Genomic DNA, 24,775 nt, shown 5'->3' with positions numbered 1-24,775 from the left:
TTGTCTCCATTCTGCAGTAGATTTTAAGTCGGCCAACTGGAGTGTGAGGAGAGGAAGTGAATGGATTATTGTTTTGCAACTTCCCATCTTGACAGACTCTTCAGCAGCACAAAACTTGATATTAAAATATTGTTCAAATACTATGGAATCATGCTGTAAGCGGTAAAGATGGAAGAGTTGATAATAAATTGAGATACCAGAAGTGAAGGTAGTGGGGTGTGAATGGAATGAGCTCCCTGGCTCCAAGAATGTTGTTAAATGTTGCATAGTAGAATCTCTCTTCTGTTGAGCCAGTTGTTTAGCCATGTCACTGGGTGCTCTGACCCTCCGCCTCCTGGCTGCATCTGGGGATTAGCTCTGCCAGGCCAACATCCCTTCCTGCAGCTGCACTCTGTCACTCTGTGTTTTGTGCTTTCGGGACACAACTTGTCCTGCTTCGTGGCTTGACTCGCTGGCCAGCTCCCTGTAGTTTTCCCTTCCAGGGCAGGCTGCGTTCTCAAAGTCTCTTGAGACCCACTGTCCCAGACAGTCTTCCCTTTCACTGCCCCATAATGGTGCCACTTCCCCAGTGTCTGGCAGAGGAAGCCAGGCCTGCCAACTACACTTGGTTCCACCCTAGAGACTCTGCACAGACCTTGACTACTTGTTGTAATCTTAAGCCTTGCTGTTGTATCCCTGGGCTGCTTCCTACCTTGCCGCCTTTCACCCTGAGTGTGACTGCACCCTCTCTGCAGCCCCCTTTTACTCTCAGCTATTGGGCTTTATACAGGCCCTCTTGTTCCTGTGCAGCTGAAGGTGCTCTTTATTGCTCCCTGGCTCTTCCTCCAGGAGCAGCCTGTGCAGTTAGTTGGCCCACCTTAACCCCGTCAGGCCTTGTGTGGGATGGACACCCCAACACAAACTGCTAGAATAAATAACTTTGTGAATTTCGCAAGGAAAGGTTGGAAAATCGCAAAGGCTCCAGACTGCAGGAATAATGGTGAAAGATAAAATACACTGTAAACAGGGAAACTGTTTAGATATAGAGAAGCCATTCAGGAGCAGGTATGTAGGCTAAGGTCTAAGAGCTGAGTGCATAAATATGATTCAGGGTGATAATCAAACAATCCAGGGGTAATACAGTTTGTTGAACAACTTTGGTGCAGGCCCTTAGGGAACGAATAGTTGTGCAGTACTTCTTCCAGAAAGGAGGGATGACATAGACATAAGGAGGCAAAGGTGACAAGCCATGTAAATAAGTTTATTGCTTTTGTGCAATCTACTAAATTATGTACTCCCCACAGTGGTTTTTCTTCTCCTTCCTCAGTTCTGTGATGTTTGTCATATATGGGTTGGTTTCCTGAAAAGGAGAACCTAGCCACTGTCATGGAAGCCTTCAAAATTACTGGTACTCAGCCCTCATCTGTGTGTGTGTTTGTTTTTCCAGTGATGTAAAAGTATAATTCAGGAGAAGGTGGAATAAAACAAAGTTCCAAAGTGACCTTTAGACATTTTTTTTAAGCCAAAAATGTAACATTGATAGCATCTTTCTCTCACCTCCCAGCCCACTGACATGGCTATGCCCCTGAAGGAAATAAATGGTTCTTTGTTTGCCTTCCTGAGAGGCAGGGGGTTGTTTTATATAATTCTTGGCTGGGTGTTTCATAGCAAACAAAGCTTTCTTGTGTCTAAGTACCATTGTGTATGCAGGCTGATGGAGCCAGCAGACTAACAAACACTCAGAATGTTCACGAAGAAACACAAATAGAGGTTCATTTCCAGAGGATGGGGGAAGTAATGAAGATAAAGAAATGGGACTAGTTAGTTGTAGAACACTTGACAAGCAAGAAAAAATCAGAAGTTGAATGGACAACTCTTGGTCTCAGTGCTCTCAGGGACATTACCCTGTTGTTCAGGGGGAAAGCAGAACCCAGTGTGGTCAGAATGCTGTGACTGGATGAAGGGCAGTAATCGGTAGCCTGAGATGCCGGCAGTGGCTTCTGAGGAGCTGCAATAGACTTGTGGAAGACAGCACTTCATGGGTAGAGCCCTGCGCAGATACAAAAATGTGGATCCGCATCCGCCAGGATCAACCTACAATCCGCTAGCCGTCTTTTACCTGTATCCACAGTAGCAAGCCATCTCACAAGGGCTAGCAAGGGGGAGGGGGGGGCGGGGTTTGCAGGGAAGAGGCAGCTTGAGATTGGGGACTGGGGATAAGCGATAGTGCTGGAGTGGGCTCTCAAGGAGAAGGGGCCGCGCAGGGAGGAGGGGCTGGGGGGAAGGGGCATCACGTGCTGCTGCTGGGGCTCACAAGCGATGGGCACATGGTGGCAGCAGCAGGGCATGTTGCATCACAGTGGGGTGGGGTGGAGGGGTGGGGCGGGCCCTGCTGACCAGGAGCTGACGGGACGGGCCTGGGACTGGGAACATGGCCAGTGCTGCCAGAGTGGGTCATGATGGGGAAGCTGGCACTGCCCGAGGGCCCTGAGCTGCTGGACAGGAAGCAGTGCAGTGAGCGGGTGCTGGACAGCCCCAACTCTGACCTGCTGCCCAACCCCAGCCACTGGCTCTGCCGCCAGCCCTGAGTGCCTGTGCCCCCTGGGCTGCCTGAGCTGGACGCTGCAGCCCAGGCACTGCCTGTGAGTAGAGCCCTGCGCAGTGGTATCTGCATCCGATCCACTATCCACAAAAGTGGTCCGCGGATCTGAAGTGGATATCTGCAGATTTGCAGGACTATATTCATGGGAGTCTCAGAGTTGAGGTTTTACCATGACGTTCCTCTTGCCCAGCATAGCTGCAATGTGCAGGAGGTCAGACTAGATTATCATGATGGTCCCTTCTGACCCTAATGACAGCCGGCTCACTTAGCTTTACTTGTTTAGGCTCTGTCACCAAATGACTACACAACTGTTCTGTCCCCCCAACAAAAGCAGGCATATATGGGGTTACGTTGACGTATCAGTGAAGGTTGGTGACCTGTTGCAGGACTGATTTATAATTTGAGAATTTGCCCATGATTGCTGGTATAATAGGATGAGTAAGGTTGTCTTTGTTCTGAGGATATTACTGGATTTTCCACCCTGTGGTGCATATATTTTCCACAGGCTCTAAATTGTCTTTCAATCCTGAGTAGCTGAGTCAAAGCTTATTGGCAGGATAGGATAGAATGTTTGGTGAACAAGCCCACCATATTCAGTTGAAAGCAACACAGTGCTAGAATGTCTCCTCATCCAAACTGGGTTCAAGGAAAGATTTGTGTAGTTAAAGCACAGCTGTCCAGTCAACATGGCAAAAGTTAGTCAAGGTGAGTCTTTCTCACCGACCTCTGCCATGATCTGTGTATGTTTCACATACTGTACGCCACTTTTTCCATGGGTCTACCCAATAGAAGCTGTTGCTTGGGCTTTTAGCACTGATAGGGTGATTTGATGCAGCCTGCCTGTCATTTCCTGAAAACGTGAGTAGTGCAGTGATGCTGGCCTCCAAGCAAAATAGAAGGCCTGCACTTTATGCTATGCTGTTTTTTGGAGCTGGGCAAGGGAGGGGAAGTCACTTGTTTCCTTAAAACGTTCAATGTAAATGTTCCATGATTCAGATCTTAACTTAACTATACAGACTGCAAAGGATGAGCTGTATTAGTTAAAAAGTAATTTCCCTCTAAAATGTTCAGTGTGAAATGTTGGTGGTTGCAACGGTAATGGAATGCATCTTGTTTCTGGGCAGTGATGGGATTGAGGGGAAAAATCCCCAAAAGGATATATGACAACAGGGGTATTAGACTTGAGATAGAAAATCTGATCTGCAAAACTTGAGATTCAAGGTCTTGTTCCTTGCATGCATGTTAGTTCCTACGTGTAGAGCTCTGCAAATCTGTGGATATCCTCTTAATATCCGCAGACCATTTTGGCAGATAATGGATCGGATGCAGATACAACCATGCAGAGCTCTACTCATTGGCGGTGCCTGGCTCAAGCAGCCTGGGAGGCGCAGTGCACTCGGGGCTGGGCAGCAGGTCAGAGTCAGGGCTGTCCAGCACCCGCTTGCCGTGCTGCTTCCTGTCCAGCAGCTCGGGCCCCTCAGGCAGCACTGGCTGCGTTCCCAGGCCCATCCCGCAGGCTCCTGGGTGGCAGGGCCCGCCCCCGGCCGGCCCAGCACCCCACCCCTCTGCCCCACTGGGATGCAACACACACTGCTGCTGCCGTGTGCCATTGCTTGTGAGCCCAAGGGAGCAGCACATGATGCAATGCTCCTTCCCCAGCCCCACGCTGCCCTTTCTCCTCAAGACCCCACCCCCAGGCTGCCCCTTACCATCAGTCCCCACCCTTGCGTTGCTTCTTCCCTGCAAGACCCTGCCCCCTCACTCATTCCTTCCCCCGCCCCTGCTAGCTAGCCCTTGTGAGACTTCTGAGAGCCTGCCGCTGAGGGTGCGGATGCAGATACAGGTAAAAGTCGGATTGCAGATCGGATCGTGGGTTGATCCTGGCTGATGCACATCCACATTTTTATATCCACGCAGGGCTCTACCTATGTCTTTTGGTCCTTAAGAAGGAGTTTGTAATTATGATCCAGTTCTTACTGTGTATACTGCTGGCACACTCTTTCTTTGGTGGGAAAATAGATATTATAGATACTAAGACTAGATGAGACCACCTTGATCTAGTCTGACCGCCTGTATAACATAGGCCACAGAACTTCCCCAAAATAGTATCTGTTTGAAATAGAGCATATATATTAGAAAAAATCACGTTGGAGGGAGTTTGTTAAATATATGCTGTCAGAACTTGTGGCCTAAGACCTGATCTCTCTTATTTGCGAGTATCTCAAGAGGCACTGGTTCACGGGATCTACAAACACTGCTGTGGCCAGACGACCCAACTTCCTTATGGTCCAAACCATGCACCAAACATGGTCCTCTGTAGTGCAGTTTGAGCCTTCAGAGCTTTCTGTTTCTCACAGTAAAGCTCATTTACATTTTCACCTCTAACAGTGAGCAAAACAAAATACTAGCATAGAGATCAATGAAGTATTCGAGAAAGATATCACTTTGATACTTTCTGGAAGAAACTTTTTCTTCCAGAAAAAGTTGCAGCAGGGTGTGTTGATCTAAGATGATTTGTTTCTATGTAAAACCAACTGCCACATGTCGAACAAATTCCTTCCTCTTAGGCACCTTGACAAGCATTGAGTTGTTAAACCACTCAATTCCGTAGCAAAAATAGCATAAATAGTAACAATGAACTTCTGCATAAGAGAGCTTGATCTGTTGTTAAAGTTGATTGAAGGTCTGTGGTTTTAAGTATATTTAACTCAACAAATGCCAGAAGAGCAGAACCTCAATTTCCCTATAGCTGGCAACCTGAACAGTAAAAGGTCTGGAAGGATGTAAACAAGAAAAAGGAAGGGATGAGAGTTAAGTGTGGGAAGTGCTAGCTCTCAATTCGCCTTTAGTAGCTCAGTGGGCTACTGAGCTACAAGCAGGTCTGCTTAGCTTTATCAAATCACATGTGACATAGCAAAGATTGAGGGTTTATCCAAAAAAGGCTCAAAGCAAATTACTTTTTGAACACTAAGCAAAGAAGCTAGAGACTGGGGGAGGGAAGTGTTATGAGAGTTCTTCTACACTAATATTTGGAATGGTTTTCAAACCTCTCTTAGAGATGTGAACACTGCTGTAATGGAATTGTTGATAATGGCTTATGCACTGAAGACTTCCTGCGCCAGGAATATTATTGGGGTCATCCCTTACTTCCCCTATAGCAAACAAAGCAAAATGAGGAAGAGGGGCTCCATAGTCTGCAAACTGCTAGCTTCTATGCTGGCCAAAGCAGGTGAGTGTGTCGTGCAAGGAGGCAGCAGGAATTTTAGCCTCTATAACTTTTTCAATTGCTTTGCTCCCCTGGGAATCAAATGCCCTTCCCTACCTCCCCCCTCACTCTTGGGGACTTGTCCCCAGGTCTTCGGCCTACGTTGGGGGAAACTAACATTTGTTCAGCTGTCTTTTACAGTTGTATCTGGGGATGATCCACAAATATCTGATTAGGAATGCTGTATTGATCTGCCTATGCTATGCTCTTTCTGGTGCTGTGTTTTTTATAATAGTATGGCTGGTTGTCAGTACTTGCTTCAAAGCTTTTTCTTCTACCAGCTTATACGTCTGTTAAAATGTGGCACACAATTTATTGACATAGGATAATTTAGAGACCATGAAATTTGGACACACACAGATCATATATTCCAGAAATTGTATCAGAGGATAGGAGAGGCTATTTGGTGATTCACTCTTTTTTGTGTTTTTAGGTTTAACACACATTATCACTATGGATCTTCATCAAAAGGAAATCCAAGGCTTCTTCAGCTTTCCAGTAGACAACTTAAGGGCATCCCCTTTCTTGCTTCAGTATATACAGGAAGAAGTAAGGTTTCTCTAGTTTTATCTATACTTGTTTGCATTTAACCTGTACTTGACATGATATAGCATTGTTCATGCGGGTGCTTACACAAGAATTGTTTTGTTGGGCTAGACTGGTGGTCAGTCTGTTCCTGGAGTCTGTCTCTGAACGAGAACAATACCAATGCTTTCCAGGAAAGTGTGAAATACTGTAGCAGGTTGGAAACTATTTTCTGATCAAAACTGGAGATTAGGCCATGCTCTGAAGTGTGAATTTCATTGTTTTGTTTTCTCAGTATCATTTGAAATACTATTCTTACTCATGCCTTTTAGTCATTTTTAAATCCTATTGAGTTGTTTGTCTCAATGTGAAGTGGATGTTTTGGTGACCTAAATTATAGCTGGACTTTATGCTATGCTGTTTTCCAGCAGTGCTATGCAAAGGTGGGGAGGCAATTTGTTTTATTTAGATGTTCAGAAAGTATTATTTGGATCCCAGCAAAATCATGCAGACTGCAAGAAATTATGCTTTTTAGCAGAGTGCCCAGGATCTCTGGAACTGCACATTTAAATGCTGGCAGAATCAACTCATCCCTTCATTCAGGATTGATGGAGTACAGTGCATCTTCCCATGTCTGGCCCTTTCTTAAAAAGTGAGGTTGGTCCCACTTGTCTTTGGACAACAAAAAAATCTTTCCCCATCTCTTCCCCCCAGTTCTCATGCAGTATATGCTGTGAACCACTTGGCTCCTGCCCTCCATTTCAGGGTATGTCTACACTGGAGCTGGAAGTGTAACTTCTGTCTCTGGTAGATACACTCCTGCTTGCTGTGATCAAGCTAGTGCACTTCTATTTCTAGTGCATCTGCTTGTGCTGGGACAGGCTTGCCAACCCTAAGTATTCAAGTGATTAGCCTATCTTGCCGCTTGTGCCACCATGGCTACACTTCTGTCTTTAGCATGTTCGCTCGCTCAGAGCTAGTGTAGGTATGTCTGCATCCAATATAGATGTACCCAAAGAAGTAGCTGCGTTTGGCAGTGTGCACCTGTACAGTTGTTGAAGCCAATAATGAAAGGTGTTGTAGAACTGCAAAATGTCTTTTTAGTAGTGAGTTGCATGACCTAATTGTATTGCATGAAGAATTCTGAGTATTAAACTTTAATTTGAGTACTGTGTTCTGTTCTGGGGCAGGTTATATACAAATGTCCGACTGCCCTTCTTTATATCACTTGTGTTGGAATGGAATTATCTCCTTTTTATTAGTACTACAGCATGAGGTTCTCCAACTGTTGCACTTGATTGTAAAGATGTAGACACAATTGTTGTTCACCCAAATTGTAATGAGTTAGCAACAAGTACTGTACCTAGTACTAGACTCGCTACTTACATTTTAGTGACCTTTTTCTTTTTAATCCAGATTCCAGATTACAGAAATGCAGTTATTGTAGCCAAATCCCCTGATGCAGCGAAAAGGTAAATAGACTCTTCCTAGCTGTGTGGGTGTACATTTGATAAAACCTGCTGTGATCTGGTAGTTGGAGTGCATGTCAAAATGCAGCGTCCTAACTGAGACAATAAACTTGTCTGTCAAACTGTTTTGCAGTAAAATGCTGGATTCAAACTTAGTGCTACCAACCTGTGAGGTGCAGGTGTCTGGATTGTCACAACTGACCCTTGCACTTGAGGGGTCGGGGGTTGGGAGGAATGCCCAGACTTAGAGCTCCCAACAGCTGGAGTATTGAGCAGTTTCTATTTACCTGGGTATTAGAGGATGTCTGAGCTTCTCACACATTTAAGGGGTCATAGAGCCAGTACTGGGCACAGTCAGAATACATAGTCACACCTGTTGCCTCTATCCAGTGCTAATGGGAGATTGCCATTAGGAGGAATGGAGGGGTAGAGAAGAGGGGAGGTATTGGACATTGGGGTGTTTGAAGAGGATGGATTTGAAAAGGCAGTTCTTCCCTAGCAACAGTTCTACACTTTTTAGATAGGAAGTGGAAGGAGCTTGTCAGGAAGTTGAGTGGCACAGTCCTAAATTCCCCTGTTGATTGTAGGCAAGGATTAAAGACGTGTGATTAAAAAGTATACCAAACCAGAGGGCCTTTCCAGAGGTGTTCTGATGCATCCCCCTAACCTGCTCTGGTTTTCATGCAGGGCCCAGTCTTATGCTGAGAGACTGCGTCTGGGACTAGCGGTGATCCACGGAGAGGCTCAGTGTACAGAGCAGGACATGGATGATGGCCGCCACTCTCCCCCAACTGTCAAAAATGCCACTGTGCACTCTGGCCTAGAGCTGCCCTGTAAGATTAGCACACTATCTCCCTTTAACTTTTGATCGGGGGGAGGCATGGTGATGGGAGCTCGCTGTCTGCTTCATTTTACTGATATAAACCAGGGGTTCTCAAACTGGGGGTCAGGACTCCTCAGGGGGTTGCAAGGTTATTACATGGGGGGTTGCAAGCTGTCAGCCTCCACCCCAAACCCCGCTTTGCCTCCAGCATTTATAAATGTGTTAAATTCATAAAACAGTGTTTTTAATTTATAAGGGGGTGGTCACACTCAAAGGCTTGCTATGTGAAAGGGGTCACCAGTACAGAAGTTTGAGAACCACTGATTTAAACTATACCAGTGCAACTTCTCATGTAGACAAGGCTGAAGTTAGATCTGAAGACCTTGTCTATGCTGAGGTCTTTGTCAAATCTCCCACTGTTACACTAGCCCCAGTGCAGCTTCAGCTGGCGTTAGTGCCAAAAGAATTTGACAAACATCAATGTAGAGACAGCATTTATTCATTAGTGAGTGGCAAAATTATTCATGTTAATGAAATAAACTTGACTTCTAACCATCTTATTGAAATACCAAAGGGAAATTTGCAAGGGAAAAGCCACTGAGCAGCGAGATTGTTTGGTGGGTAGTCCTTTTCTCCTTTTGGGTGCAGTCTTTTTTTTGTTTTTGGCTCCTGTCCTCTGAATGTGGAAGCTATGCCCTAGAACTACAGCAGCCTTTCCAATAGCCTTTCCTTTTGTTCCATACTGGGAACAAAACTGTGCTAGTAAGTCTCATTTAGATATTGTTTTGGGGAGCAGTCTAATGTGACTTGTTTGGTCAGTATAAATAAGGGTCTTTTGAAACTCAGAATGTTACCTTGTATGCTCTCTTTATCCTCACCCTTGTATTAGCCTGCAGCACAGGTTTATAATGTTGTTTTTAGGTCCAAAATCCTAAAACCTGTTCTAAGGAACTGTGCTGCTATCCTGCTAGCAACATCGGGATTCAAACTGTAGTAGCAGTACTGATAAGGAAAAAAATCCAGCTGGCTTCCCTTCCCTCTTAGCTGTCCAGGTACATATTTTGGGCCTTAAAGTTAGGTTTTAGTCATGGATGCATTGTGTATGTGTGTGAGGCTAGAGCAAGGTGGGGGGGAAGACCTGGAATGTTGCTTTCTGCAGCTGAGGTACCTGAGCAGATTAACTCAGTGATAGCTGTCTCTGCAGAGGTTACCAATAGCATATATGATCCAGTGCTTGCAGAATGGTAATGAACACGTAACCAAGAGTCTGTGTTCCTCCCTTGTCCTGACGTGATGTTTAGAGATCAACGTCCTTCATGCATTACCTAGTTGTGATGCTGAGACAAAGTGGGTACAAAGGAAATTGTCATCGTCACAAGTGTTAGTATTACAAGTGCACACTTAAAGGACAAATTGAAGCTAGCAGGAGTCTCTACTTGGTTTCTGACAGCAAATGTTAGTCTATGATTTTTGTCCTCTTGTAAGCATTTTTCCCTCCTGTTTCTAATGGGAACTGAAATTTAACATAGCTGCTTTGGTCTGTTTCCTTCATTCCGAGGTATGGGTGGAATTTTTTTGCTCTTTAGTGTAACTAGAACATTATTCCTGAGGGATTTCTGTCCCTAAAAATTATGCACACATTATTTTAAAACTCTGGACATTTTATCTGTCAGTAAATAAATGTGGCTCCAGCATGGCAGTGGCGAGCACAGGCCACTGGCTGCATTGTGGTGGGAGATCACCCTAATCCCCCACTTCCCACAGTATAGAGTCTTGGCAGTGAGGTTGCACATGACCCTGACACAGTGCAAGGGCTGGGTCTGCCCCAGAAACACCCCGGGACCCTGCCCCTCTGCATCAGGTATGGGTGGGCAGGCTCATCCCAGCAGGATCCAAGTGTGGAGGGGCTTAGTGTGGGGGGGATCCAGGTGTGGGGTGAGAGGTTTCTGTGTGGGGCAGTCTGGGTGCAGGCATTTCAGTGGGAGATTTGGATGCACAGAGGCTTGTGGGGTTCTGGGTGCAGGGGCAATGGGACTTTGCAGGGGATCCAGGTGAAGGTGGTTGGGGCTCCGGGGGGCTGGGTATGGGGCAATGGGTCTCCGCAGGGGGTCCTGGGTGTGGGAGGTTCAGTGGGGGGGTCCTGGTACTGAGGGGAATGGGGCTTGATGGGGTGGGGGTCCAGGTGCAGCTGGTTGGGGGATCAGTGGGGTGGTGGTCTGGGTGTGGGGGACTTATCAGAGGGGTCCAGGTGTAGAGTCTGTCAGGGTGAGAGTTCAATGGGCCTGCTTAACGGGGAGCCCCAGCTGCTGCTGAGGAGATGCCATATGCTGGGCTCCCACTTCCTGTGATGCCCCTATTCCCTTTTCTTCTCCATCCCCCTCCCCTCATGCCCACATTCCTCTCCCCCTTCCCTATTCCCCCTCCCCCTCCCCCTTTACCCAGCCCCACTGCAGGTACTCACTGTTGCACAGAATAGAAAACAGGAAGGCTCCCAGCACACAGAAGGGAAGCATGACTGGCACAGGACCCAGGAGGCAGCGTTCAGCTGCAGAGTCAGCTGTGCAGGGACACAGACAGCCTCTCAACTGGGCAGTTCTCTGCTTGCAGAATGAGAGGGGGCAGTGGCATGTAACCCCGTGTGCCCCCTGAAAGACTGTGCTCATGGTCCCCACCCACCCCCACATGGCTTTCCTGCTGTTTTCTGCAGGGAAACTTAAGAAATCTGCGGGGGGTGGGAGTTTTCTGCAGGCTCGCAGTCCGGCAGAATCCCCCCAGGGGTAGAGCATGTAGATCTTGTGTCAAGGCTTACGTTGATGGTGATTGCAGATTTTCAAGTACTTTAAAATCCAGAAGAGATTCTTTATCAGATAATAAGTCTTCAAATACATTAAAGGCTGTTGTAAACACGACTGTGGTCAGTTGTTCACCATGTCCACTGAAGGTAGGACAGAAAGTAATGGGTGTAATCTGCAGCAAGGGAGAATTAGGTTAGATATTAAGAAAAATTTTCTAACTATAAGGGTAGTTAAGCTCTGGAATAGGTTGCCTGGGGAGATTGTGGAATCCCCCTCATTGGAGGTTTTTAGGATCAGGTTGGACAAACACCTGTCAGGGATGGTCTAGGTTTACTTAGTCTTGTCTCCATGCGAGGGGCTGGACTTGATGACCTCCCTAGGTCCCTTTCAGCCCTATATTTGTGAGTCTATAACAGATTTAGGGTAGATCAGATTTGGGGCTTAAATTGAGTGCTCCTTAATGGTAGCCTGCACATAGATTTGTCCAATCCAGTGTAGTTTACAGTTTCAGGGGAGAAATACTTTCAGTCCACTGTTATCAAGACATGAGCTCAGCTGGTGTCTCACCTTCCTCCTTATCCTTCCTAGAAATTTGATGAATGACTAATTACCTTGCAGTCTTCAGTGCCTGAAACACAAATGTTAAACAATCAAATTATGCTACTCTGAAGTTGACTAAAGGGAAAAAACAGGGTAAATTTCTGGGGTGAGCCTTGCTTCTTGCCAGTAGTGCTTCTATGTAAATTATTTGTTGTTTCTCTGCAGCCTTTGAGTCTTACTTGCTACCTGGTTTTGAGCAAGTGTTACCTAGGCTACAAAACGTGAAAGAAGTGTCTGTTTCAAGAAAAATCCATAAAGTCTGTAATTTGTAGTGAGTACCATGTATTTGCTCTTCACTGTGCTAAAATTAAAGTGCAGTTGGGGTTAGGAGAAGTGACACTGTGAGGTCCTGTATCGATCCTCTGACTTCCTGATCCAGTTAGTTCAGTTTACAAGTCGAGATTTTTCCAAAACGCCACTTCAGCAAGACCCTTAGGGTCTGAGTCCATGCTGGATTCTTTCTTCCTCTTGCACCAGTAACAAAAATAACCGGAAGTGGAAGTTTCCTGCTAGTTTTGATGGTGAAGCAGAATAGAATCTAACTAGTTCTCCTACAGTGTTATAAAACATAGCATACGGTACTAACGTAGAACTTGGGTTCCCTTGAACCAAAAGGGGCAGAAAATTCCTCAGTTGCCAAAGGAGGGAGCAAAGTCTCCTGAATTACACCCTTGATTCTATAGAAACCCTTCTGGATATAAGGTAGGCACTAGAAAGTTGGGGTATTCCTGGGAAGGAGCTGCCCACCTGGGCATATGCTCCTTTCTGTAGAGCGTGGATTTCCCAGCAGAAGTCTGTGCAGAACTTCCAGTTGTGTGAGCTAGAGTGGTAGTTGAACAGACAGGTGGCTGTGTCCACGGCTATGTCTATACTGCAGCTGGGAAGTGTAATGCCTAGCTCAGGTAGACGTACATGAACTGGCTGTGATAGAGCTAGTGCTCTAAAAATAGCCGTGTGCTCACTGCAGCTCAGACTAGCCATGCAAGTACAACCCTGTCTGAGGTACTAGATATGTAGTCAGGGGCTAGCCCAAGCTGCTGCCTGGGCCTCCACAGTTGTGCTGCTGTTTTTAGTGCATGAGCTTGAACAGAACTAGCGTGCGAATGTCTGCCCAAGCTGGGAATTATGCCTCGCAGCTGCAGTGTAGGTGTGACCTAAGTGGAAGTAGGAATCAGAGACCTACATGGAGATGGATGGCCTTCTGCAAAGATAACTATGGTCCATGCAGTTGTGGGTGGGTTTCCTAGTGGGTCAGCTGGCCTTAGCCACATTCTACTCTTGGCCCAAACACCAGCTCCTATGGGATTATTTGCCTTTCATTCATGGGCCCTGCTCCTGGAGTAGGTGTTCATGTTTTACCCTCCTGCCAGAGAGCATTGCAGGGCCCCGCTATCTGTTTGACCCAACGACTTATGGGAAAGGTATATTGCATTAAAGTGCCATAGTTGGACATTTTTGACTGCACTTCTTAAACTGCTCTGCTAAAAATTCAAAATACCAGGCATCTTTGAGCCCTTAATACAGGACATCCCTATAAAATTGTTCTGTTTTATATTTGTAGCTGTTTATGGAGCCTTTGTGTTCAAGCTTTCAGCTGACTATGTTGTGCTTTAACAAACGCGCATAAGTTTGTGCTTGCTGACTCTCCCTTCTGAAAATGTGGGTAACATGTTAAATCATTCACACAGCCTTTTGTCTTGCTATCAGATGTATGTAAGCAATATGCCACTCAAACCAATAACCAAACAGGCTGTCCTAAGGAAAGGCACTAGGATAAAAAAACTGAGTGAACTTGTGGGGCTTTTTCCTCTTCTGTATTTAGGATGGGGGCGTAAAAAAATAAAAATCTGTACTTATCTAGATGCATCACTTTGCATAACTATTTGTCATTGGTTCTTCTGTTGTCCTGTTGTAAATACAGCATTATTTTACTTGGTGAATGTACGTTTAACACACACAAACTGTGATAACTTTTTGTCGCCTGTGAACTGAAGCCACCACAATGTGCCTTAAAAAGTATTGGCCACTGAATGAGAACAGCAAGTTTGAGCACAGGTTAATGCCATTTCCTTATGCCAGATTAAATGATTTTTTTTAAACTCTTAATGAGGTGTGATAACTGTATCAAGCAGTTAAATGAGAGGAATAAGGCTTTACAAAGATAAGGGCTTTTTGCTGAGCAATTGGGTTTTTCCACCCATTCTCTGAAATGTTTTTCATGTTCCTATTTATAAAAATGACTACTCTTCATTTGGTGTATGACCCTTTAAAAAAAACAACAAAAAAAACCTAGAAATGCTAAAACCAGCTTCGTGACTCTTCAGAAGCAGTTGCAGTCCTTGGACCAGATTTTGATCTTGGTTACATCCCTGTAAATGTAATTGATTAGAGTGACTCTGGGCTTACACCAGAGTAACTGATATCCAAGTCTGGCCAACTTTTTAAATTTTGTTTCTCTTTCAGCTACATAGAAACAAAGGTTTTGCACCTGGGAGGAAAATGTTCACTTACTATTTAGAGCAATTTTTCAAGCCACCATCTCCCAGCAGTTCTGACTTGTAAAGGTCAATATGACTGAGGTTTTTGGAGAGGGAGAAACTGACCACAATGACTTCGGCATGTGTTTTACCTCACATTGGAGCGATCGAAGTTCTTTTGAGATTTGATGTGGTTATGGGTGGATATTGGCTTGCAATTTTTTTTCTTTTCTTTACAGAGATAATTGATCAAGAAAAAGGGAGAACAGCTCTTTAGGAATCGGGTAGGTCTACATGCTGCCTACCCTACTTTAAAAAAAAAAAAAAAAAAGAGAGAGAGAGGATTAAATATAGCATTTAAATGTAGAGAAGGAAGGAAGGACACTAATTGCTGCTAATATTGGTAGCTGACTGTCAAAACTCTGAGCATAGTTTGGAGATGAAAGTACTGGTAAGGAATACTTTATTTGTTATATAATGCAAAAGTGCAAACTCCAGATGAAGAGTTACATGTTTGCCAATAAAATAGTGCTGAATTTCAACTCCAAGATCCATTCACCATCCCTCTGAAAAAAGAAAAGGAGTACTTGTGGCACCTTAGAGACTAACAAATTTATTTGAGCATAAGCTTTTGTGATGCATCTGATGAAGTGAGCTGTAGCTCACGAAAGCTTATGCTCAAATAAATTTGTTAGTCTCTAAGGTGCCACAAGTACTCCTTTTCTTTTTGCGAATACAGACTAACACGGCTGCTACTCTGACACCTGTCATCCTTCTAAAAGGAATTCTCCCTGGCCTGTCTGCTGTAAACAGAACCCTGTTCATCTGTAAAATGTATGTTAAGGTTGGGATGGGAGCCAGATGTAATCCTTTGGGTATTTGATAACTCAGTGCTTCCTACAAGAGTTTTATTATCTAAACTAGATTAATAATTTAATCAAAACTGGTAGGTAGGGCCTGCAGTGGAAATAGTTCAGCCTGCTCATCTCTTGTGAAGTTTAATCCTGGTTTATTAAAAGGTATCCTTCCTCCTGTTCTCCCTTTACATGAGAACTGTTTTTTTCCCTTTACACTTATGTGTCTCTATGTATTGGCAAGCAAGCTGTAGAAAACTGTTCTCGAGCACTAAGGAATCTCTGCTTCAAAGAGCACTTCAGTTAGGACTGAAGCTAGCTGCCTAACTGAGACTTTAAACTGAAATTCAGCACTGACTGACTTATTCTGTTCAAAACATAATTCTTCGGCTTTTTAAAATTTGAGTAAGGTTTAGAGGAAAATTAGTCCTTTACATATGATTCTTTACACTGTGCTGTTTTATATGCTTCATGTAATAGTCGTATACGTTTGAAACTGTAGTCCCCATAAATCATATTTATCGTACACTTTTTCTTTGCCACATATCCATCTCTGCCAAAGCTACTAACATTCCAAACTACAGAGTATCTTAGACATCATTTTAAGAGTATTCTATTAGTCTGTGCAAGAGGGGTATTTTCAGTCAGTTTAAGGTGAGATCTCCTGATCCAGTATGACTAAAAGTGATTTTCTTACCATTAGATTAAAATCCCCTTTTTTGGTAATAGGATAAGGCTTTTCTTTCTGCCCTAGTAGAACGCTAGGTATTAGACAAGTGCATACATTTTGTAACAATCTATTCAAAAACATTATTTTTTAGGTGTCTGAAATTTCTTAAATTTTCTGAAGCCTGTACAGTTGAATCATAGTAATTGAAGCACCTGTCTTTACAGTGGGAGGCTATGAAAGAGTATCAGTGAAGTTTTATTTTAAAATACTGTAATCCCCTCAATAATTTCTAAAGGAGTTATGTAAAAGGTGTCGCATATGTAGAATCCTAAATGGGGTAATATGAAAGCTTACATGATGGGCTTGCTTGGACGGATATGCATCACTTCCTTACTACTGCATTTGAGCAATGATTCATGCCATTTAAATCCATTCACCAGATTCATGCAGTTTAAAATAAAAAGAAAAGGAGTACTTGTGGCACCTTAGAGACTAACCAGTTTATTTGAGCATAAGCTTTCGTGAGCTACAGCTCACTTCATCGGATCCTCTTTGTGTCATACACATGCCCCGAGACTTTTGTGTTATAAATCAAAATGTTCATTGTCAGGGGAGGGACTTTTTAAATATACTTGGCTCAAGGGTGGCCAATCCTTGCCCAGGTGAGGGATTTATTAACTACTTGCCAGCAGTCTGAGGGGCCACATCCAGTTTGTGGAGCAGATGGCTGTCTGGCTTGTCTTTAAATACAAAGTATAAGTGCAAAGTAGACAGTACGTAACAGCATATGATGATCCACCTTGATATTGAGACTGCTTGCCTCAAGATGGAGTGTTTCCTGTTGGTACATGTAGTTTCTGCATGCCAAGGATCCATTTGAAAGTACAGCTCTTGGAAGTGGGGGGGGGGGGGGGAGGGGAAGAGGGCGAGGGTGGAGAGGGAATGGCACCTTCTTGCTCAACAGATCTGATCCTTTTATATGTCATTTACAGAATTTAGCAATAAGTGTATTTACTGCTTTTTACTCCTGTGTTTGGTTTGTAGTGCTAAGATTGAGCTGGATTCTATTAGTCCTTCTTTCAAACACTAATTACAAAATTCCAGTCACCTATGCCACTGAAAGCAATGAACATATGCAGGGCCGTCCTTAAGATTTATGGGGCTCTATGCACGACAGCAACCTGGGATCGCAAGTGTATAAGGGTGGTCTTTTGAAGGATTTATTTTAAAAACTATGTCTGAAGATCCAAGCATTTAAGGCTAAAGATGAATATCAATTGTGCATCTAAAAATCGATACAAGGAATTCTTAGAGATGTGATTTTATAATCTTCAGCAACACACTGAGAGATTTTTAAAGCAAATGTTAAATTAAGGTCCTGTAGACTAACATGTTCTGAGTAAAAATGACAGTAATGCACAACTGTTTTGGTCAGTAAATTCAGAAATTGAGAGTATATACCTGGGGATTGGCAAATGCCTGTTAAATGGCTTCATTACCACTTGAATGGTTCTTTAACAGTTTTAATGTTGTGCTGATAGGTCTGGTGGGCTGGAAGGCTTTTTCACTTTTAAGTACTAGATCCCCTTCAGAGGAAGACTGGCCAGGCTGTAGCAGTGGTGGGAGCCTGCAGGAAGGGTTAGAACAGGGATAGGAAGAGGTAGGAGGCTGGACACTAAGACCCAGGGGTACCCCAAATTTTCAGGTGCCTTACGCAGCTATGTATACTGCATATGCCTAAAGACGGCCCTGAACATATGCAGGTGTCATAAAGGGTCTTTTCTGGTCTGCAGGACACTTTATTGGGGATAGAGTAGGAGAAGGAAAGAACCCAGCTTGAGTCTCAGATCCCCAGATCAGTTTGCATGGCTAGCAATTAGTAAACTACCTCTTGCAAACCAGGGACATTTGTTAATATCCTTTAAGGAAGCTAAATGTGGAAGCCCACAACACCATTTTTAGTCACTCTTTGGAGCAGAAGTGCTCTTTAAGATGAGAGCAGCACCACTGCTTGAGCTGCACTTGGACCAACAGCGGCATCACAGCTGCCATGACATGAGGAATTTTAAGATCCTTAAAGGGGGAAAAAAATGCTAAGCACCAGCTGGTTCAGTTGAAATGAGTGTGAGATGCAGGTGCTTGATGCTTCTGGAAATCAGACTCTTAATTTCTTATTAAGCTCTTCTACTTTTCCCTTTTTAAAGTGATTGCTAAAATTGAAGTTCTGTGGGTCTTATGGAGTATATACGTATAAATTGCAAGAAGTCATGCACGTGTATATTAAACTTGATGCACCAAGGTTTAATTGAAAAAAGTGGGAGCCTGTCGTGCAGTGCAATAAATAGATATATATGCATGTAGCAATACTGCCATGTATGGAATCTAACTGGGCTTGGCTTTGCTTTGTTTGTAGTGATGATGGCCAAAGAGAAGCCACCAATAACTGTAGTCGGAGATGTTGGGGGAAGAATCGCCATCATTGTGGTACGAGACTGAAAAAGCAGTGCGGTGGGATCTTTTTCTCCTTCCATCTCTAAATATTTATGTTTCCATGTAGCTGGGATTTCTGTTCTGGAGTAGAAATGACACGACATGATCGTGTCGGGACATGAATGTTCACATTCCATCCTCTCCTCAACTCTCTCCAGCTTTCCTGTGTATCTGAATAGGAAAGACAGACAGACACCCTGTTAGTATCCAGCATTCAGCCCTGTGCCCAAAACATGGGGATGTGGACCCTCAAATTTTCCTGCCCAGTTACACCAGAACCCAAAAATAAATACCTCAGAATGGAAATCACTTGCCACTGGTCTCCTTTCACCCTTCTGAACTGCTGTTGAGATGGGTGGCATGGGGTTTTGGTATCATAGAGAGGATGGATAGTCTTCTCCTTTAGATACAAGACTGAAAGTCCAAGACCCTTCTGGGTTCTCGTCCCATTTTTGCCACAAACGTCCTGTCTGATCTTGAGTAAGTCAGAATCTCAGTGCCTCACATTTCCCTTTCTTTAAAATGGGACTCCTATATCTCACATTGGGGCTGAGATTTAAATCATTGTATGAGAGGCACTCAGATACTACAGTGGTAAGAACTATAGAAATATCAGCAAATAAATAAAATTACATTAATTATCAGAGCTGGTGTATAAAGGATCTTCAGCAGTAGTCAAGGTAGACCCTAACTTCCTCGAATATATATGGATTCTGCTGCTAGAGATGTGAAGAGATCAAAGTCTGTCTTCTTTCAAGTGGTAACTTCCTGGTTCTGATTGTGGGGTTTGTTTGTGTTTCTCTCAGGATGATATTATTGATGATGTGGAAAGCTTTGTAGCAGCTGCAGAAATCCTGAAAGAGCGTGGTGCTTACAAGATTTTTGTGATGGCCACTCATGGAATCTTATCTGCAGATGCACCCCGTCTAATCGAGGAATCTGCAGTTGATGAGGTATGTCACTGCTGCTTGTCTTGTGGAGATTGGAAAAGGTTGGATGGTGGCCACATGGATTCACACACTAGCTTTTTGCCTCTAGACAGCAAGGTTCCAGTCGGTTTTAGGTCACAATTGTAAAATGACTTTCATCACAGACTGTTACCTAGTAAAAATTGTTCCTCAACCAACCAACATACAATTCAGCATGCAATTAATGTTACCTATTCTGACTAGGACTGGGTTTGGGATGATTTTTTCAAAGCTTTATTTGGGTTAAGTTTAGCCTCTGCTTGCACTGAATAGCTTTTACCTGTGACTAATGCTCATTTTTTCCATGAGTGAAACAATCAAATGTACATATATTTATGAGAGGACAATAAAGCTGGCCTTCGCTAGATGACAAAGATCCAGGAGTGAGTGTAATGGGGATGTTAAATGAGGCTTCTAATATAATTATCAGAAATGGGTTGTTATCCATTTTTGAGAATGGAAAATCTCATTTAACTCAGAGGCATATGGCCACTTAAGAGTCTGTCCTCTATGTAGATTTCCCATCTACATATAAACTTAACACGTATCTGGATGGAGGGTCTAAAGCACAGCCACCATTGGAAATTATGCTGAGTTACCTTTGGCACCAAAGGAGCCTTTGGCACCAGACACTCTGGGAGAGAAACTCTGTTTAGGGGACAGTCCCGCTCTGAATTTTATGGCATTTGTTTTAATAGCCACACTTCTCCAAAGGGCAGACTTCACCTATTTTATTGGTAGTGAGCTAGATTATGTCTGCATCCTTTGCTATCCTCTAGCAAAACCATTCACATGGATGCTTCTCCATCACATCCCATGTGCATGTGTTTGCTTTCCTATAATATTTATTTTACTTTTCTCTGCCTCTCCTGTCTGCCCATGGACTTTGTGGGGCATTATTGGATCAAGCCATCAAATATTCCACCCTGAGTGGTCAAGAACCTGTGATGTAATCAGACTTGCTAGTCCACGTGGAGGAACTTCATGCAGAGCATCACTGATGTTGGCCCTTTCTTCAAATGGTCAGCCTTGCAAGATCTGTCATTTCAATCATGTAATATTAGTGATACTTACACCTGCCCCAAGTCCTCTAACTACCCAGAGAAACTTCAGATACACCTGATTTTCAGAGTTATTCTTAGGTAGCTGTTAAATCTGAATTGATGTGTTGGTAGCACTTTTAATGTTCTTTCCTTTCTATCTCGCTGCAGGTGGTGGTGACCAACACAGTTCCTCATGAAGTTCAGAAGCTGCAATGCCCCAAAATAAAGACTGTGGATATCAGTTTGATCCTCTCTGAAGCCATCCGACGAATCCACAATGGGGAGTCCATGGCTTATCTCTTCCGCAACATCACCGTGGATGACTAGATTGCAATGTTGCCCTTGTCCTGGGTTTCCTGAAGAGAAGGGAGAAGGAAATGTGCATGAAAATGCAATGCCATAAATTATAGACATAACACAACTGTTTCTTCTGCTAGGGGGAAGGTGTAGGATGTTTAAGGACTGAAGCCACGGGATTGAATAGCAAAAGTAAAATTGAACAGCCCTGATACCTGATACAGCCTCTTCTGTTCACCTTGCAGGGAGGATTACATTTTAGTTCTGATCAGGAAATAGGCTTTGAATTGTAAGTAAAAGTTGCCTGAGAGCTATTTAGTGTCTGCCTCTCACCCTTTAAAACAAAGCTGTAGCCTCATGAGAGGGGAATCTGGAAGTCTTGTTGCCGCACATGGACTGATGAAGTAAGGATTTTCATGCTGCTTCTAGTCTATGAATTGACTATAGAATACAGAAGGGAACACTTCATTTAAGCTGCCTGGGCAAGTAGGGTGCTGCCTGTAGTGTTGATGTGCAGAAACCCCCGTGCCAACTTTTGTAGCCTTTTCTAATTTCATGTGTTCAGCATAGGTTTATTTTTATGAAATTATTGGCTGTAAGTATGTTCAACAGTGGCAGCCTAGAATGACCCAGTGGCAGCTAAATCCTTAAATAAATTAGATTTGTAGGTCTTTGTAACAACTTAAATATATTTATCTCAGCAGGAGTGGAAACCTAGTAGTAGAATATGTCAACCTTTATATCTAGAGCCTTGGATTCTTGTCACAACTCCGTGAATTTGATCCTTGCTGGAACACCTGTCTACATTGAAAATTAAGCACAATTTGTGATTTTTGGCTGTTGGCTCAGAAGTTGCCTGGGATTGATGTACCCTGGCAGAATTGTATGGGGGAAACTTTGCATGTCTGCCTCAAAGATGACTATACTTTCTGAAATTCTAATGTTCAAGCAGCTAAAAAGCATAGGATTTTTATTTTGGACCTTTTCCCTGTGGACAGCTGCCATTTTGGTCTGTTATTGTAAATATGTTAAATACATTTCCGGGGCAGCCCTGTAAAAGAAAAGAAAAAATGTAGATGCTTTAAAACTGCTTTCTGCAACAGACAGGCCTTGTTGCTTTTTTTCCAAGTGACAAAAATCCTTGGCTGTTGGCAAGGAGAATATGGCTGGGAAAGCAATCCTAGTGAATTGTGATGAGTTTTGCTGGGCTGTAATAAGATCCCAGGGCATATTCCAAAAACATCCGCCATGTAGGAGGACAGGTCAATATGCATGCCACCAAAACCTAGAATATTTTCAACTTGGCTCTGTGATCAATAGTTTGAGGCTATTGCTTGGGAGAGGACAGTGCAGATTGATTGCTCTGTCCAACAGGGGTTTGTTTTACAGTATTACTTGCCCTTCAACTTCTACCTACATATTTCACTCCCACCTCAATGTACAACAAATTCTAAAAGTGTCAGAGCATATGTTGATGCTGGGAGTCCAGGAAGAGCCTTGAATGTTCAGCAAACAAAAAGTCCTCAGTAGAGTGAAGTGCATGTTATAGAACTAGCTTCCTATCTCATAGCCACTGAGCATGTATGGAACTATGGATTCAGGAGGACCTTGTCTTCTCTCTGGAATCCAGCTGCTGATCTGTACCTCCAGACTGAATCTTCTTGTAAGCAATATACGGGACTCTTCTTAATTTAGTGGCTTTGTTCAATGGAGTATAAAAAATGGACTTTTTTATACTCCATTACCATGACTTTATGTATGTGACTCCTCAGGGCTGCTGCCAGTTATATTTTAACATGGTACCATACTTTTAAGTATTACTGAAGGGACTGACTGACAAGCATGTATGTGAAGAAATCACAAATACTCATGTCCCCTTGTTCTTAATTTGTACTAGGCTACAACTGTTCATAGTGATAGCCAGTTTTACAAACATGAGAACATTCTCTCCTCATATCCCTTTTTAATTACTTTAAGATAGACCCTATCCTGGGTGAAGTGGCCCAGTTCATTAGTCTGCTACCCTCTTGCCTCAGATTAGTCTCTGTTCAAATCTTGTTGTGGGACACAAGTCAGAATGAATTTGGTTGGGCCATAGTCCCAAATCGTTCACATAACAAAATCCCCAACCAGTTTGGCCCAATTGGCAGCCTGTGCTCACAAGGCCCAGAATTGCAATGAGAAAGATTGAAAATCGGATTAAAATGCATCAGAAGAGCTATGTGGAAGCTTGCAGTGCATCTGCCTGAACTACAGCTGGCTTGGCATTGAACTTGCTGGGTTTTTTTTTTTCTTTCTTTCATGGAATCCAGCCCTGGTGGCTGTCATCATTACAGGGTGTGCTGTCAGGTTCTTTTTTTTAGATGAAGGCCTCTCCCACCTAGTTTCCTCTGCCTTTTGGAAGACTTGATTATCTTTATGGCTTTGCCAGTTATGAGAGTTGGGGTATAGGGGCCTTGTAGGATTTAGTTTCTTATAGCAGTGGTGCCATTCAGAAAGTCTTGGTCTATCTGCCCATGTCATCTCTTTTCCCATCCCATCTCCCATTTCCTGTGTGTTCTCTCTCTAACTCAGTTCTGATATTCAAAAGCAATAAATTTAGATTTCCTGTTTAGGTTTTAAACTCCTGAAAATTTAAATGTTCTATTCTTGTAAAACAGAAAATTGGCATATTCTTTTCTCAACCCACCATCTGCCACCTTTCTCAGAACTGATCTTGGCTGAGAGTGCCTGACTGGGGGAAGAGGTTAATGATCTAAATAGCTACATGATGGGATTACTTTGAGAGTTGATTTTAAGGGGGGGGAAAGAGTTCTCGTTTGTTTGCTGATAGATCACTTAGGTTCTAAACAGTCTTCCCAAGATTCTTGGAGTATTTTACTTTTGAGAATTATTTAGCAGCATGTATAAAATATATACATTTATGATCCCCTCCTACATTTTACCACATTGACATGGCTTTTTACTTCAGGATGTCATGGAATTCCTAGAAGTCAATTTAGTAATGTGTTTAGCATCCACTCTCTGAACCCACCCTCAGCTGAGGCCATAGGAAGAGTGAAGATTCTTCATGCTCTTGTTTGATGTCTCAGAAAAAGGAGAGAAGCTCAGTTTAAATTGCACAGTACTGGAGAGGAAGCAGTTTAAACTGAGCTTCTGTTATCTCCCAAACTTTCAAAATGGTCTTGGTGACTTATAAATGTCTGCTTTCTGCACGTGGCTTAAGTCTCTGTTAGGGCTGTAGTTTGATAATCTCTAACAAAGAGCCTTTCCAAATTGAATCTCTCAGTGTGCAAGTTGCTTTAAAACTATACTTATGTCTTTGCAGTCTGAATTGAAGTGAGTAAAGGACACAGGAGAAAGTAATGAAAGCCCTGGAGCACCTCTTTCTTGCAGATGTATTTATGTTCATGCATTTTTCCTGTCCAGGGCAGAGTGAAAACAGCTGTGTGGTTGGCATATGTGTATAGCGTTCATAAAATCTGCTTGATCTAGATTATGCTGTTAGCTAATTTCTTTGGAAAAAGGGACATGAGCGCTCATGCCTGTGTCTGTTAGAAAGCCGTAGAGGAATCCCAGAGTGGATGCTAATAAACTCTACATTTTCAGCTGAGTGTTTCTCTGAAATTTATTGCAAAAAGCACTCCAATGGCCCAGACACAAGCCTGCTGAATGTGCACAGTATCACTATTTGCATTGGTTCCATTGCACATTTCTTGGTCCTTTAGCTCTGTGACACAAGAAGCTTATGATCACCATTAGAGCTCCTTTGAGCTGCTGTTCCTGTTTAAAGGCAGATCATAGTGCAAAGCAATGGGGACGACTCTTACAAAGCAAAATATTCAATAACAGATCAAATTCAGGAAGACTATAGCATATATCCCTTACTAAATGTCATGGTCACAGCTGTCTAATCCT

General features: G+C 43.5%; 1 protein-coding gene across 4 annotated transcripts in view; it reads left to right on the top strand.

Annotated features, from left to right (window-relative positions):
• The window catches only part of PRPSAP1 (phosphoribosyl pyrophosphate synthetase associated protein 1), a 42,155-nt gene extending 17,690 nt beyond the window's left edge, over window positions 1–24,465 (top strand). For all 4 annotated transcript variants that reach the window (XM_048818209.2, XM_048818210.2, XM_048818208.2 and 1 more), the window contains 7 exons: window positions 5,638–5,810; window positions 6,280–6,395; window positions 7,788–7,843; window positions 8,528–8,673; window positions 18,473–18,543; window positions 19,356–19,502; window positions 20,729–24,465. In XM_048818209.2, coding sequence (XP_048674166.1) covers window positions 5,638–5,810; window positions 6,280–6,395; window positions 7,788–7,843; window positions 8,528–8,673; window positions 18,473–18,543; window positions 19,356–19,502; window positions 20,729–20,887 — 868 coding nt within the window. In that variant the 3' untranslated portion in view covers window positions 20,888–24,465. The remainder of the gene's footprint in view (window positions 1–5,637; window positions 5,811–6,279; window positions 6,396–7,787; window positions 7,844–8,527; window positions 8,674–18,472; window positions 18,544–19,355; window positions 19,503–20,728) is intronic.
• Window positions 24,466–24,775: the final 310 nt, after the last annotated feature.

This window comes from Caretta caretta, chromosome 14 (genome assembly GCF_965140235.1).
Source record: "Caretta caretta isolate rCarCar2 chromosome 14, rCarCar1.hap1, whole genome shotgun sequence".
Classification (NCBI taxonomy): domain Eukaryota; kingdom Metazoa; phylum Chordata; order Testudines; family Cheloniidae; genus Caretta; species Caretta caretta.
The sequence above is the reverse complement of the archived record's forward strand: the minus strand, read 5'-3'. Positions and strand labels throughout refer to the sequence as shown.